Here is a 14,030-nt window from a genome sequence, read left to right on the forward strand (position 1 = left end):
CCCCTGGGGGAGGGGAGATAGACAGAGGCGACACCGTGGGCACTGAGACAGGAGTTTAATAGGGTTATTCAGGGGCATAGTGCCAGGCCCAGGAAGAGGGTGTCCTGAGACAGGGCAGAGGTCATGAGGGATCTAAGCACTGACTGAGGGGCTGGGGAATGCTCAGGGGTCCCTGTGCAGTGACTGACAGGCAGAGGAAACAGGGACCCCAAGTGGGAAGACAGCTCCCGGAGGAGGGCAGAGAGGGTGGGCATTCAGCGATTCCAGTCTTGGCAGATGTGGAGGCCCCACTCCCAGGAAAGATGGTCTGCCCTGTCGTCATCAGTGAAGAAGGATGTTACCACATAGGCTCCCCTCACTAGTGCGCCCCGCGGTGCCTCCTCCACTGGAGTTACAAACTCGTACTCCTGGGCGCTTGGGCCATAGCTGCCCACCATGTACACGGCCTTGTCCACTGGGGGAGGGGGAGGGCATCAGGGTCTGCCCTCTGTCCCACTGGCCCCCAGCCCCCAGGCCACCCCTTCTCAGGGCCCTCACCTTGCAGGCCCCTGCGGTAGGTGTGATGCAGACACTTGAGGCCACTGACGATTTCCTTATTGACCTGAGGGACAAAGTGTGTTAAGGGGTCCCTCTTGGGGCTGAGCCTATGGCTGACTAGCATTGCCCATGATAGCTGCCCTCACCTTAAAAGTAATCTTCACTTTGTAATCAACACCCTCCTTCAGGACGAACACCTGATTTTTCAGTGCAGCCAGCTCCCCTGTTAGGGAAAGCACAGCTGAGGAACCAATGCCTGCAGTCGCTGAGACCCGGCCCCAGGGGCCCCTGAAGTGGGGTGGTACATGTGATGGGTGTGAGGACTACGGTTTGGGCATGGGGTTCTAAGAGCTCTCTACCCTCAAGATCAGTCTGCAGTTTGCAGAAGGGAGATACCTGTAAGGTCCATGGTCATGGGCCCTGGAGCTTGCTCAGACATCAGGGTCAGCCTCGTCACCTGCACGTTGGGCAGGCTTGGGTCTGAGGAGAAATTGGAGGTCTATAGGATGCACCCCCAAATCCTCACCTGCCCCTCCCACATCCAGGGCCTGTGCATACCCACAACTAGCGGCAGGGACCCCAGAAGCACCCGCTTGTACTTGGCCAGGCTCTCATCATCTGGGTCCAGCTGCTGGATCTCTAGGAGGCTCTTCCTCCCTGGGGCCCGGTACCCTGGCACAGCCTCGTCCAGCACCTCATCTGGTGGCAGCTGCCCCCCTTCTTTGTCTGTCAGAAGGACTGGGGTTGGGGAGGTGAGTGAGCGAATGCCACCAGCTACCCTGGGCATTCATTTGTCACACTGGAGCCCCCCATCTGTCAGTTGCACCTCCCACTGCCCAAAGGAACTTGAGAGGAAGCCAGTAGGGGCCCGGGGAGGGAGGAGGTGTGGGGTTAGGGAAGAAGGTGTGAGCTCAGAGAGGGAGGAGTACATGGGGGAGCTCAGGGAGGGGGCAGAGTATAAGGTGCATAGTAGCATCCGCACCCTTTAGGAGGGGAATTGGGGGTTGGTGAAGGTTCAAAAGAGCCAAGTGACAATCCTGGAGGCACCAGCTGCCTCCTTCTGGCCAAGCCATCCATCCAGGACCCCTCCCGGACTGAGGCCACAGGTGGGGGGAATGAAGACAACAAATAGGGGATGGCCCCAAGCACTGGGGACCACCACCATTGAGTGGTGACCTCCGAAGGCTTTCCTGGAGCAGAGGCTCTGTCCCCGTGGTCCTCTGGGCTCCTCAGTGTTCTGAGGCCTCTTTGCATATTCCCATAATGCTCCCAGAAGCCTCTGGCCCCTATCATCCTGCTCAGTCAGGGACTGGGTCTCTGAAGCTTTCCCACAGTCCTAGGAGTTCCTTCCATAGTGTCCCTAAGAGGTGGGGTTAGCTTTCCTCAGCTTAAGCTCTGGGGCCACCTCCCAGAGTCACCTAGAGCCCCTTCCTAAACTAGGCTGGGATAGGGGTCTCTAAGCCCTTCCCATTAGTGTCTTAGGACAGGGTTTGTTGGAGTCCCTATCCATTGCGCTCCAGTCTTCTCAGAAATCGCCACAGACCCCGAAGGAGCCCCAGAAACACCCAAAGGAGTACGATCTCTAGAGCAGACCCGCCCACTCTTGGCTCCTTTCTCCAGGAGTGTTTAGTCAGGAGGAAGCCACCACCACCACCACCGCCGCCAAAGCCCTGCCGGGAGGTCCACGCACAAGGTCCCCACGCGTCCAAAGTTTCCACGGGGGAGGAGCAGGTCCCCGCCCCGGGCTAAAACCACCCCTCGCTAGATCACCCCGCTCACGTGGCCGCCCTGGCCCCAACCCGGCTGGCTCACCTCGGGCGCATAGCGCCAGCCGGAGCAGTTCCAACAGCTGCGCCCCCAGCTCACACGCGTCCAGGCCCAGCATGGTGGCCCACAGTCCGACTCCGCCTCGGAGCAGCCGAGGAGTCGCCGCCCCGCTTGGTGCTCAGCCCCGGCGCGACTGCGGTGAGCTCATCCCGGCCGGGAGCGCCCCCCGCGCCCAGCGCCGCGCCCGCGCCGCGCGCCCCCAGCCGCTCCGCAGACCCCGAGCAGCCCAGCAGAGACGCGCGTGTCGCATGTCGCCCGTCACACGCACTGTGCCGGCATCCTGTCGTTCCCGTCTCCAGGCCACCCTGACCCTGCACAGCCGCTGCGGACACAGCCTCAGTCAAGATCCCAGCCACCCGCCGGACTGCACCCTGCTCTGGCCTTCAAGGCTGCCTTACCCCCACTGCGCTGGGGGTAGTCTGGGAGGCCTCTAGGGAAGCCCTCTGGGCGGGGCCGGTGGGGCCGAAGGTGTCGAGTGGAGCAGGTGCTACCCCCCCACCACCACCACACACACACACAAGGCATGTCCCCAAGCTTTCTCTCATTACCAGCATGCAGTGCAGGCTGTACCTGGGGCCCAACAAGTCCCCTACTCTCTGGCTACTTCCTACCCGCGGAGCTTCTGCCTGGGCAGAGGGGGATTTCTAGAGCCTCCTGGCCTTGGGGGCTGGGGGACACTATGTGTGTCTGCACAGCCTCCTGGCCCTGCACCCCAGAGGTTACAGTCGTTAGCACAGAGGACCAGAGTACTCATGCACAGGGCTGGGGTCAACACCCACACAGCCATTACTCAGTGTTTATTGACTGGGCTGTGTGAGTGTGGTGGGGTGGGGGTCTCTCCATACTCTGGGGACCCAGAGGATTCTGAGGGCCCCTCCCTGTCCTTGGGGAAAAGTGAACACTGATTCAAAACAGAATCGGGGGGGTGGAATGTTGAGAGGGGGGACACAGAGGGGCTTCTGGTCTTAACACCTAAACAAACCCTGGGGTGGGTAGATGGGAGTCAGCCAAGACAGAGAACAGGAGTGAGTGGGACTTCCGTCCGGGGACAGCTTTGTCAAAGGCTGAGTGGAGCAGGTGGAACACCAGCACGCAGTGTCATACAGTCCTGGTAGCATCCAGGTGATGGCACGCATGGTGTCACACAACCACAGGCACACACTTCTAGGGTGATAGACCCCTTGCCCTGACCGACCCTACAGCCTCCTCATCCCTGATCCCTGAACATCTTGAGAGCATCACACATAGGGTGAGTACAGGGGACAGGGGTTACAGTAGACACATTGTCCCCCACCCCAACCCACCTTCCCCAAAAGTCCCCTCTCCTGGAGACCCTCCCCTCACAGAGCCCCGTCCCCTTCCCTGACTTCCCATCCTCTCCCTCAGTCCTCCCCTCCCCTCTGGGCTCCCCTCCCTCTTCCTGAGCCCCTGTTCCCTTACAAGACCTGTCTAAGCCCACATCTCTGGATCCCACCTCAGGGCCCTTCCCTCAGGCATGCAGCCCCCAGCAAGCCCTCGTAGGCACAGGCCTCAGTTTCTCCTGACTTTGGAGAAGACTCATGGGGATGGCCAGTCTAGTGCTGGCCCCTTCCCAGACCTGGAATGGGACCTGGGACCAACTCCAGCCATAGGAGGGTTAACTCGGGCATGGGGCAGGGCTGGGAAGGGCAAGGAGACTCAAAGGCCAATACCCCCACTGGCTTGGCTTTGCCCAGTAGCCATGGCCACCAGACCTGTGCACCCTAGTGTGCACTCCCTCCCGGGCACAGGTGCCTTACCTGAGCAAGGTGGGTGCCAGGTGGGGGTCCTGCTGTCCCCAGAATTTCCAGGCTTCAAGGCCGGGAGGGGCAGAAGAGGAGTGGGTGCAGGTGAGCGCGGTGTGGACATGGGCCTGGAGGCATTGGCATTTCGTGGGGCGGGGTGAGGCAGCAGAGACCCTGGGTGCTGTGTGAGGAGGGTTGGTCTTCACCTCAGCTGCACCCTTCCCACCCCCCACCCCATTGCCAGAATGATCTGAAATCCCACCATCTGTGCATGTTAATCTCCCTGCACACTGATCCAGGCAACCCAGCCAGGTCTGTGGAATCAGGATTTGGGGTGGGAGAGTCCAGCCAGGCAGTCCCTCAACGCCCACTTTGCACAGGTGGAGCAGGTAGTCATGAGTGTGCAGGACCCCCAACCAGGGCGTGAAGATGCGGAGCCAATGACTGCTCATCACAGTTGTTCCTCACGCGGTGACTGGTGAGGCTGGGGGTTGGGGTCTGAGGACGGTGCTGGCCCTGCCTTGGCCTCCCCAACCCAGTCACTGCTATGTAGGCAGCGATGTCGTGGAGTGGCTGACCCAGAAGTACTGCATCTCAGAGGAGGGTAAGGGAGTTGGCCCGCTGCCCATCCTGGCCCCTACCCCACCCTGGGGTACCAGGGCTGATGGGGTTGGGCCTTCTGGGACTCACCAGTGTCAGGGCCAAACCAAGTGTGTTGGGGAAAAGGAACTCATCCCCAGAGATGCTGCTCAGTTCTCCACAGCTGAGAATTCACCACCTTGACTCACCCACTCACTCTCCAACCCCACATCCAGAGGCCCTGCACCTGGGAATCCTCCTGGTACGGCATGGCTATCTGTATCCACTTCATGACAGCCTTGTGCTCCAGCTTGATGAAACACTACAGGTTTCAGGTCAAGCTCAGCTGGGAGCAGGTGGAAACCCCCCCACCCAGCAACCCAACTAGTGGGGACCAAAATATGGTGATATCACATCAGGCCTGGTGGTCTCCTGTCCCCTCCCCAAAAGGCCTGGACTGGAATCTTTCTTGTGGTAGAAGGATCAAGTTAAGGGGAGGGAACTTCAGTTTCTCTGGGGCCACAACAGGGCCTCCATAAGGGGTAGTACCTATGGAGGATTCTGCCAGCCTTCCCAGGTCCTTAAGCCCCGACTCCAAGAAAGAAGCTGTGTGAGGCCCAAGGACAGGATCCTGCCCTCAGTGTGTGTGTGTGTCCTCAGTCATGAGGGAGCCCCCTGCCTTCCCTTCCTGGCCACAGCAAGAACCCAAGGTGGGCCTGCCCTCAGTCTGTCCCTGCCTCCCAGCATAGACTGTGACTATATCTGGGGCTTGAGAAGGCCCCACCCCATTCCTCCCTGGAGTAGTGGATCCTGGAGCTCAGAGTCAGGAAGGCAGCCCCTGCACTGGGCCCCAAGGGGTGAGTGGAGCTCAGTTCCAGGTGGAGAGAAAGGACTAGTGGTCAGCTGATCCTCCAGACCATGGGCAGACAGGCAGATTCTCTGTTTCCCCACTCCCAGCCAGCCCAGTTTCTTCCTAAGGGAGCTGAGAGGGTGGGGGCAACTCCTGGGGTGGGGAAGGCACAGGAGATCCCAGACACCCCTTGTTCCCACATGGCATCAGACACCCTACTTCTGGACAAGCACTCTGTGGCCAGCTGCTGAGCTGGACTATGGTGAGTGAGGAGGGATGGGCTGGCCTGGGACAAGCTCCCAAGACTGGTGGCCTCTGGGTGATGCCACAGGGGAGGAGGGTGCAGACATTGCTCTTCTGCATCCTGCACCCCTGCCCTTCCAGCCATCTACCTGGCCAAGAAGAATATCCAAAAGCAGGGGGCCCTGGTTGACCATGAGAAGGTGGGAGCCTCCCCCAGGCTGAGTCCAGCCAGAGGAACCCAAGCCCCACTCATATCCATAGGGCCTCACAGTTTGCCTTGGAGCACATAGCCTAGGCCCCTGGTAATTCAGACACACAGACCCGCCACTCCCTGCAGTGTCTCAGTGGGGAGGTGGGAGGGTCCATGCCCTGCCTTAAGAGTTTGGCATGGAAAGGGATTATCCCCTGGAGACCTCCACACCACCTCCAGGAGCACTATGACCGACTACACAGGAAAATCAACCACAACTGGGACCTGGTCATGATGCAGGCAAGAGAACAGCTGCGGTGAGGCCCCGAGTCCAGCAAGCACAAAGCCCAGACTGCCCGGAAGTCCAGAAGGCTCTTAGCTGGGCACTAGCAGCCATGGGACCAGAAAGAGCACAGCCCAGGCTGGGATGCCTGGTCTGGCCCTGACCTGAGGGTAGGTGGGGGAGGTGCTGTGGTGGGCACCATGTTCCCCTAACTCTGCCTGTCTCTGCCAGGGCAGCTAAGCAGCGCAGGAAGGGGGACAGGCTGGTCATTGCATGCCAGGAGCAGATGTACTGGTTGGTGAACAGGCCCCCGGTGAGCCTCTTGGGTGGGGTGGGAGTGGCTCCTTGGACAGCAGCAGGTGCCACCAGGAGTCAATACGTGCTCCTCAAATGCTCTGCCGGGACCCCGGGGAAGGGTATACCCAGTGGGTGTCAGGAAGTTCTGGTTCTGTGGCTCTTCAGGACCCAGAGATCATGAAACCAGGTCTAACTAAGGCCACCCCCCCCACACACACACTCACAAAACACAGGACAAAAAGCTTCTCTGGGTCTTCGGGAGAGGCCTGGGGAAGCTGATAGGGGGCCCTAAAGACCCTTGGGATGAGGCGAGTGGAAGCGAGGCTTAGCTGCAGCTTCTGCAGGTCCTGGCCAGGGGTTAGGCGTTGTCCAGAACTGCAATCCTAGTGGTTGGTTTGAGGTCCCTTTGCTGTGTGGGGAAGTGGAGAGACATCTGAGCCCATGGTAGCAGTCACAGCAAACCATGAATGGAAGCTCCTGTATGAAAAAGCCTGAGGGAGACGATTCAAGGAGGCACCCACTGCCCAATTACCTCATCAAGTGTGTGGTGGGCGGCAGGGGGCATCTTTGGGAGCATGACTCAATCTTCCACCTGGGGGCCTGGTGAAGGAACAGGCAGAGGGAAGTTGAGCAGGCATGACTCCAAGGCTGCCTGCATGGGCTGAGGGCGGGGCGCTGGGAGTGGGCCAGGTTGGCTGTGTGGGGTGAGGGAAGTGTGGAGAGGACCAGGAATGGCAGGCAGCTGGAGCCTCCGGGCAAGAAAATACGAGAGTTCCAACCTGGGCAGCGTTAGGGAAAGGACCAGACTGGCACCTGTGTTTGAGGACAGGGTGGCAGGACAAGTGGGTTCAGGTGAGTGGAACTGTCTGAAGGAGGACAGTTAGGCTTCTGACCTGAACTGTCAGATATGTGGAGGTGAGCTTGGCTGAAAAGAGGCAGAATGGGGAGGGCTGTGGAGGAGAGCCGAGGATTTTGCTTTAGTGGTGAAGCCAGGCCAGGTGACACATGGACTTGGAGCTCTGAGGAGCCCTGGGCAGGGTGAGGTGCTGGAGAGGGAACCTAGAGTGGCTCTGGGAGAGTGGTCGCCGGGCGGGTGGGAATGGGCAGGGAGGACACCTGGGGCGCAGGACTCAGGACTGAGGTTTCTGCGGTCCTCTGAGTGTCGGTTTTCATGTTAAAGGGTCACATATGGGCTCAGAGCTTCCGTATATAGGGGCCAGTGGGGAGCAGGCACATAGCCCTAGGGTGGGGTCTCAGCATCCCGCCTGAGCTGTGCCCCTCACCTCACCCAATCTCCACCCTGCAGCCTGGGGTCCCCAGCGTGCTGGAGCACGGTCCAGAGCGGGGATCCTCCCTTGCCAGGCCAGCGCAGATGGTAAGGAGGCTGTGCGCCTGTGCGCGCACACACACGCACGCGCGCCTCCCGCCCACTCGCCACTCCTACGCACACGACCGTGCCACTCCCCCCACAACATGCCCACGCACGCACACACACCTCCCTGTCCCCACTCCACCCCTGTGGGACTACTTGGGAGCTGCCCGCCGGTCTGCATTCGTCTGTCCGTCCAAATGGCACTTGACAAGGCCACTCCAAGTGCCACCGCCCCACTTCTGGTCTCATTCTGCCCCACCCTGGTCTCCTATTCTCAGCTCCTCTGCTAACTCTCGTCCTCTCTCACCTCCCACGTGCTGCCCTGGGTGAAAGTAAGTGCAATGGACCCTGGGAAGGGTGGGGGGCTCTTCTGCCAGGCCAGACCAGCCACCCCTTTCCAAGGGGTCTGGTGGCCTCGGGAACCAGAAGGCACTGCACTAGGGCAGACATGGCCAGTCTTTGTAGCAGCAGAGCCCAGGGTTCAAAGCCCGTGGAAACCCAAACAGAACAGATACATTTAGTACCTTACTGACAAGACTTCCTAACTTCCAAATCATAAGCTCATGATCACAGATTTATAATTTCCCATTATAAAGGTGGTCCTGGAGAGCTGAGACAAAAATTGGAAATTACAGGCATCTGAGGGTGCTCTCTGCCTTCCCTCTGGTTGTGTCAGTGATTGTTGCGGGGTGTTCAGAAGGGACAGCCAGTCCCATGGCCACCTGGCCCATGAGGAGGTGGCCGGCGGGTTCTGAATTCTGAACATGATGAATATGGAGCACAGTCAACAGTCTGGGTTCCTAGTGTGACCCATAGTAGTATTCCTTGCTTATACGCTGTTATAAAGATGATTTAAATACATTTGAAAATATGGACCAGTGATCGCTGGGGAACCTCAAAGAAACTTTAAGAACATCTGGGAATTTCCAAATGATAGGCCCCAAAAGCTTCCTGGAAAGTCAGACCCTGCCATCAGAGGAGAGGCCCCAAGGGATGCGGCAGGGGCCCGGCCCTGCTCTGCCTACCCACGGTGGGATGTCAGCCCCTTGAAGAGGCCTGCCTTCTAACTGCAGCTTTCCTGACCCCTTCCAGACCAAGAATGTGGATTTCTACAAGCAAGAGGTAGGCCCTGGGGGCCAAAACAGGGGAGTGGGCTGGCTGACCCCCAGCCAGACCCTGCCTCACAGTCCCGTGTCATAGATTGAGTGCTGCAGAAAGGCCCTGGGCAGGACCCAGGTGAAGTCCTCTGTCTGCCTTGAGGCATGAGTGGGATGGGGGTGGCAGCTGGAGACCCCAAGCCCAGAGCCCAGAGCCTTCCTCTTATGCCCTCGACCCATAGCCCCTCCGTGCACTTGCCCCTGGGACCAACCCCACCCTCAGGTACCTGAAGTTCACCAGCCAGCACGGGCCACATGACCCCATCCTGTCTGGGTGCCTGTCCAGCAACCCCTGGATCACAGACGATGATACCTACTGGGCCATGAATGCATCCAGGTGAGCCCAGGGTGGGAGAGGGGTCTGCAGGTGTTCTTCCCAACTGTCTCACCCACCCCATGTTCCTCATGCTCCTGACGCACACCTTCCCCCTAGTGTGGCTGCACCCACAAAGCTCCGTGCAGAGCGATGGGGCGTCAGCTTCCGGGAACTCTTGGAAGACCCTGTGGGACGAGCCCATTTTATGGACTTCCTCAGGAAAAAGTTCAGTGGTGAGACGCCCCACCTCCTGTTTGAGGCCCTTGTGAGGGAGGCTGTTGCCTGGGACACATCTTCCCCTCCCCCTCAGGTTTCAACTAGCCCTGGCTGCAGCTTGCTGTGGGCCTGATCTGATACTTGGATCCCCCAGTCGAGAACCTCAGCTTCTGGGAAGCACGCGAGGAGCTGCATCATGGAGGGCAGGCCCAGGTCCCTGCCCTGGTGGACTCCGTGTACCAGTGAGTTCAAGAGGTGGGCCTGGCCAGCTGGAGGGCAGCCCTGTGGAGCCTGGACCCACCCGGAGCTGTCCTCCTGTCCCCACAAAGGCAGTTTCTGGCCCCTGGCGCTGTCCGCTGGGTCAATATGATAGCCGGAACTGGAGCTGACCCTGGAGGGTCTGTGCCGGCCCCACCGCTACGTGCTGGATGATGCCCAGCTGCACATCTATATGCTGATGAAGAAGGTGGGCGCCTGCAGCCGTGACCATAGAGCCATTTCCAGATTTCCTGTGTGTTGGTATTTCAGGACGTTCCTCTACAAGACATGGGCCATCTCCTCCCTTTCAACACAGCTGCAGATGCCAGTAGCACACCTGCTGCAGTGTTGACTCAGTGTCCTGAAATAGCCAGTCAGGGGCCATGCCTGCCCATTTGACCTCTTGGGTTATTTTCCTGTTGCTGCTGTAAAAAACGCCACAAACTTGGTGGTTTAAGGGAACACACATTTATTCTCTGGACGCCAGAGTCTGAGACAGACATCACTGAGCTAAAGTCAAGGTGTCCACAGGGTTCATTCCTTCTGGGGAGAATCTGTTTCACGGCCTTTCCTTCCTAGATGCACCTGCGTTCTTGGTTCATGGTCCATTCTACATCTTCAAGGACAGCAGTGTATCATCTTTTTTTTTATTTTTAAAAAGCTTATTTATAGCCCTGGCTGGTGTGGCTCAGTGGATTGAATGCTCGCCTGCAGACTGAAAGATTGTTGGTTTGATTCCCAGTCAATGCACATGCCTGGATTGCTGACCAGGTCCCCAGTTGAGGGCGTGCAATCGATGTTTCTCTTGCACAACAAAGTTTCACTTCCTCTTTCTTCCCTTCTTTCTCCTCCCGCTAAAAATAAAATATTTTATTTTTAAAGTCTATTTATAAACTTTGATTATAAACGAGATATAATATTAATGTAGCAGCAGTATATCTCTATCATCCTACCTCCGTCTTTCACTTATAAGGACCCCTGTGATTACACTGAGCTCACCTGGATAATACAGGCAATCTCCCTATGTCAACATCATTATTTATTTATTTTTAATATATATGTTTTATTATTTTTATTTGTTTTTAGAGAGGGGAAAGGAGAAAGAGAAACATCACTGTGTGGTTGCCTTTCACGCACCCCCAACTGGGGACATCATGTGCAACCTAGGCATGTGCCCTGACTGGGAATTGAACCGGTGACACTTGGTTCACAGGCCAGCGCTCAATCCACTGAGCCACACCAGCCAGGGCTCAACATCATTAATTTAATCACATCTGCAAAGTCCCTTTGCCTCATAAGGGGATATATTGACAGGGTCTAGGGTTTAGGGTTAGACATCTTCCTTTTTTTCTTCTAAAGATTTTATTTTTAGAGAGAGGGGAAAGGACGGAGAAAGAGGAGAGAAATGTCATCCGTTAATCAGTTGTCTCTTGCATGTGCCCTGACTGGGGACCGAACCTGCAACCCAGGCATGACCTGGAATGGAGCTGTTTAACTTTTGCTTTGCGAGACGACAGCCAACCAGCTGAGCCACTCTGGTCAGGGCTGGTTGCTTCCCTTTTCGTGACTGAGCAACCATTGAGTCATTCCCCAGACTCCTGATTTCATCAGCAACAGTCTAATCCCATCACTGCCTCTTTGTTTGCCAGCAGGAAGCCTCCCTTTGCCTGCCCTTTGTTGGCCCAGTGGTACTGATCATACAGGAAAGGCAGAATCAGTGCTTGATTCCTTCTTTTAATTACCACTTATCAAAGTAATGAGTTGGGCCACTGATATCTGCCAAGGGAGGTCATAAGGTTTCAATGTTTTTATTATTTATTTATTTTAAACATTTTACTTATGGAGAGAGGGGAAGGGAGTGAGAAAGAGAGGGAGAGAAACACTGATGTGCAAGAGAAACATCACTCAGTCTCTTGCATGTATCCTTTTCAGGATGTCGCTCGAACCGCTCTGTCATGATGTGTGGTCTGGGTGGTGTCACCCACTGGGTATCCAGCTCCTCTCGTGGCACTTTCTTTCAATATTGGGGGATTGCTTATTTATTATTTCATTTTATAATTATGTGAAATATCTACAGTTTCAAAATTCAATCTATAAAGTGGGGTACATTCAAATAAATCTAGCTATTTTCCCTGCCCTTTTACCTTCTTCCCTTCCTCCCAAGATAAGTTTATATTTACCTTTTTGAAATATAAGCAATTACATTCATAGATTCCTCTCCCACTTTATTGTCTACAGTACATTTTTCCTCGACCCTGTTTTTCATTTGGCTCCATGCCCTGGCCCTCACTGAGGGGAACAGCTGCTCCTTGTTCCCTCACTGGAGCTTCCATGGTTTGCTCCTCCTTGCGTAGGCACTGGGCTCTTGCTCATCTTGGACAGTTAAATGGCCCAACTGGGTGGGAGACCAGGTCTCCCTGAGTCAGCTCAGTCAGGGCAGGTCTAGGAGAGCAGACTCCGGCACCGTCCCCTGGGAGCCCTGAGGGTGGGAGCAGAGCCAGGCTGGAGCAGGGAGGGCTGAGATCGAGGAGACAGAAGGCATAGGGCTGACCACCTTCTCTTACGGGACTCCTACCCAAGGTTCCTGAAGTCGGACATGTACAAAGGTTTGCTTGCAGAGGCCACGATCCTCCCGGAGACAGAGAAGGTGAGCATAGGTAGTGCCCTCTGCCCAGGAGCTGTGAGGCCGGCAGGACACTTGGGGGCACCTTGCACTCAGGCCCCTTCTCACCCACAGTGTTCCCATTCACGTGGAAGCCACGACTACATTAAAGCCCCAGACCTGCTTTCCCTCCTGCCGCAGTCTCTGCCTCCGGGGAACCTGCAGCGGCTGCCAGGAGCCCTGGGGGTGGTGATGGGGAGGTGTAGGTGGGCCTGAGTCTGGAGGAAGAGGTGATCATCCTCACCTCTTGTCACCCTCCTCTAGCCTAAGGTCCTGGCAGATGCCGAGATCCCCACCGTGGGTATCCCCCAGGGCACAGAGGCTTTGGCCTTGCTGTGGGGCATGAGTCTCTCTCAGGATTCCCAGAAGGAACTGGTCCAGGTGCTCACTTCTAGCGAGAGGGTGTCACTGGCTAGCTTGGGTCACCTGGAGAAAGGTGGGACAAGATGGACAAACCAGACCAAAGCCACACTCCTCACAGGTAGTCTTTCAGTTTGGTGCTATGTGCCCACCCCCATCTCCAGGACCATGAAATCGCAACCCAGGCACGTGCTCTGACCTGGAAGCCAGATGCACAGACGGGTGGTGTCCCGCAGGAGGAAGTGTGAACCTCACAGCTAAATTACCTGCTCCACTTTGCTCAGTGACTCCAATGGGGATCACAGAGCTCCCTGAATTTTGCCGAGGCTGTGCTCAGCCTTCCGAGTACAAAGCAGTCCTGACCGTCACTGTCACTGCACATGTCCCAGACCTGTCCCGAAGGTGCACCTATCTGGTCTTCTCAAGTCTCTTGAGGCCATGGCTTCTGCGCCAGTTGCACAGAGATGACCCCTCTGACAACAGTCCCAGTTCACAGCCCTGCTGGGTGGGTGGGCAGGACCTTCAAGGAGAGATGGCGACACCAGTCGTCCCTGCCTTGAAGGGCCCCACCGTTCCCCAGATGCAGGGTGAAGGAACACTGCTCCTTTCAGGGTGTAGCTCTGGCTCAGCAGAGAGAATCTTGTGCCTCTCAACTAGCCCACCTCACTGGGCTTGACCACTCCCACCCATTCCTGGCACAGAAATAAGACGCTTGGCCTTCACTCTGAGCTCACCCTGCTGTGGTGCAAACTGTGCTGCGCACATGACACACAACGAACACAATGGCAAGGGAGGTGGTGAGAGGTGTCACGGGAGGTCCTGTGTGTGAGCGTCCACAGCAGAGACCAGCCCTGAGGCTGGACTCAGGCGGCACACTTCGGAGTTTGGTTTTGGGGGAGGACAGCCAGGAACACAGTGCGCTCTAACGGATGGGGATGCCTGAGCACTCCAGGACAGGGTGCAGTAACAGTTGATTCCTTTGTCTCCTGGGCAGGTTGTGCCCTAAGGCCTGGAAGTTCCAGGGAGCTTGGCAGGGACCCCCACAGGCACAACTACTTTATTTACAAGTGCAGGGTGCAGGAGGCCAACCAGCGAGGGCGTCCCTGGGCTCAGCACCCTA

General features: G+C 57.0%; 2 protein-coding genes across 3 annotated transcripts; one reads left to right on the forward strand and one right to left on the reverse strand.

Annotated features, from left to right (window-relative positions):
• Window positions 1-40: 40 nt before the first annotated feature.
• Window positions 41-2,605, reverse strand: ARHGDIG (Rho GDP dissociation inhibitor gamma). 2 transcript variants are annotated; one of them, XM_090277394.1, is made up of 6 exons: window positions 2,350-2,498; window positions 1,096-1,275; window positions 934-1,017; window positions 684-760; window positions 538-601; window positions 41-312 (listed from the first exon to the last, which is right to left on the reverse strand). In XM_090277394.1, the coding sequence occupies exons 1-6, from the start codon at window positions 2,420-2,422 to the stop codon at window positions 122-124; spliced, it is 669 nt and encodes a 222-aa protein (XP_090133520.1). In that variant the 5' UTR covers window positions 2,423-2,498; the 3' UTR covers window positions 41-121. The 2 variants fall into 2 exon arrangements, with proteins under 2 accessions (XP_090133520.1, XP_090133521.1); XM_090277395.1 differs by having other exon boundaries at window positions 184-454; window positions 2,350-2,605.
• A 1,522-nt stretch (window positions 2,606-4,127) lies between these two features.
• Window positions 4,128-13,158, forward strand: RGS11 (regulator of G protein signaling 11). Its single transcript, XM_090279379.1, is given in 22 exon segments — window positions 4,128-4,151; window positions 4,508-4,537; window positions 4,539-4,605; window positions 4,681-4,731; window positions 4,943-5,027; window positions 5,029-5,041; window positions 5,767-5,818; window positions 5,941-5,999; window positions 6,230-6,306; window positions 6,504-6,585; window positions 7,876-7,944; window positions 9,040-9,063; window positions 9,142-9,218; window positions 9,322-9,435; window positions 9,532-9,647; window positions 9,785-9,872; window positions 9,960-10,010; window positions 10,012-10,095; window positions 12,454-12,535; window positions 12,626-12,739; window positions 12,815-12,931; window positions 13,075-13,158. Coding segments are annotated over 21 exon segments (1,521 nt in total). The 5' UTR covers window positions 4,128-4,151; window positions 4,508-4,522.
• Window positions 13,159-14,030: the final 872 nt, after the last annotated feature.

Source organism: Furipterus horrens, unplaced genomic scaffold (genome assembly GCF_987537825.1).
Source record: "Furipterus horrens unplaced genomic scaffold, mFurHor1.1.pri manual_scaffold_5, whole genome shotgun sequence".
NCBI classification, from domain to species: Eukaryota; Metazoa; Chordata; class Mammalia; order Chiroptera; family Furipteridae; genus Furipterus; species Furipterus horrens.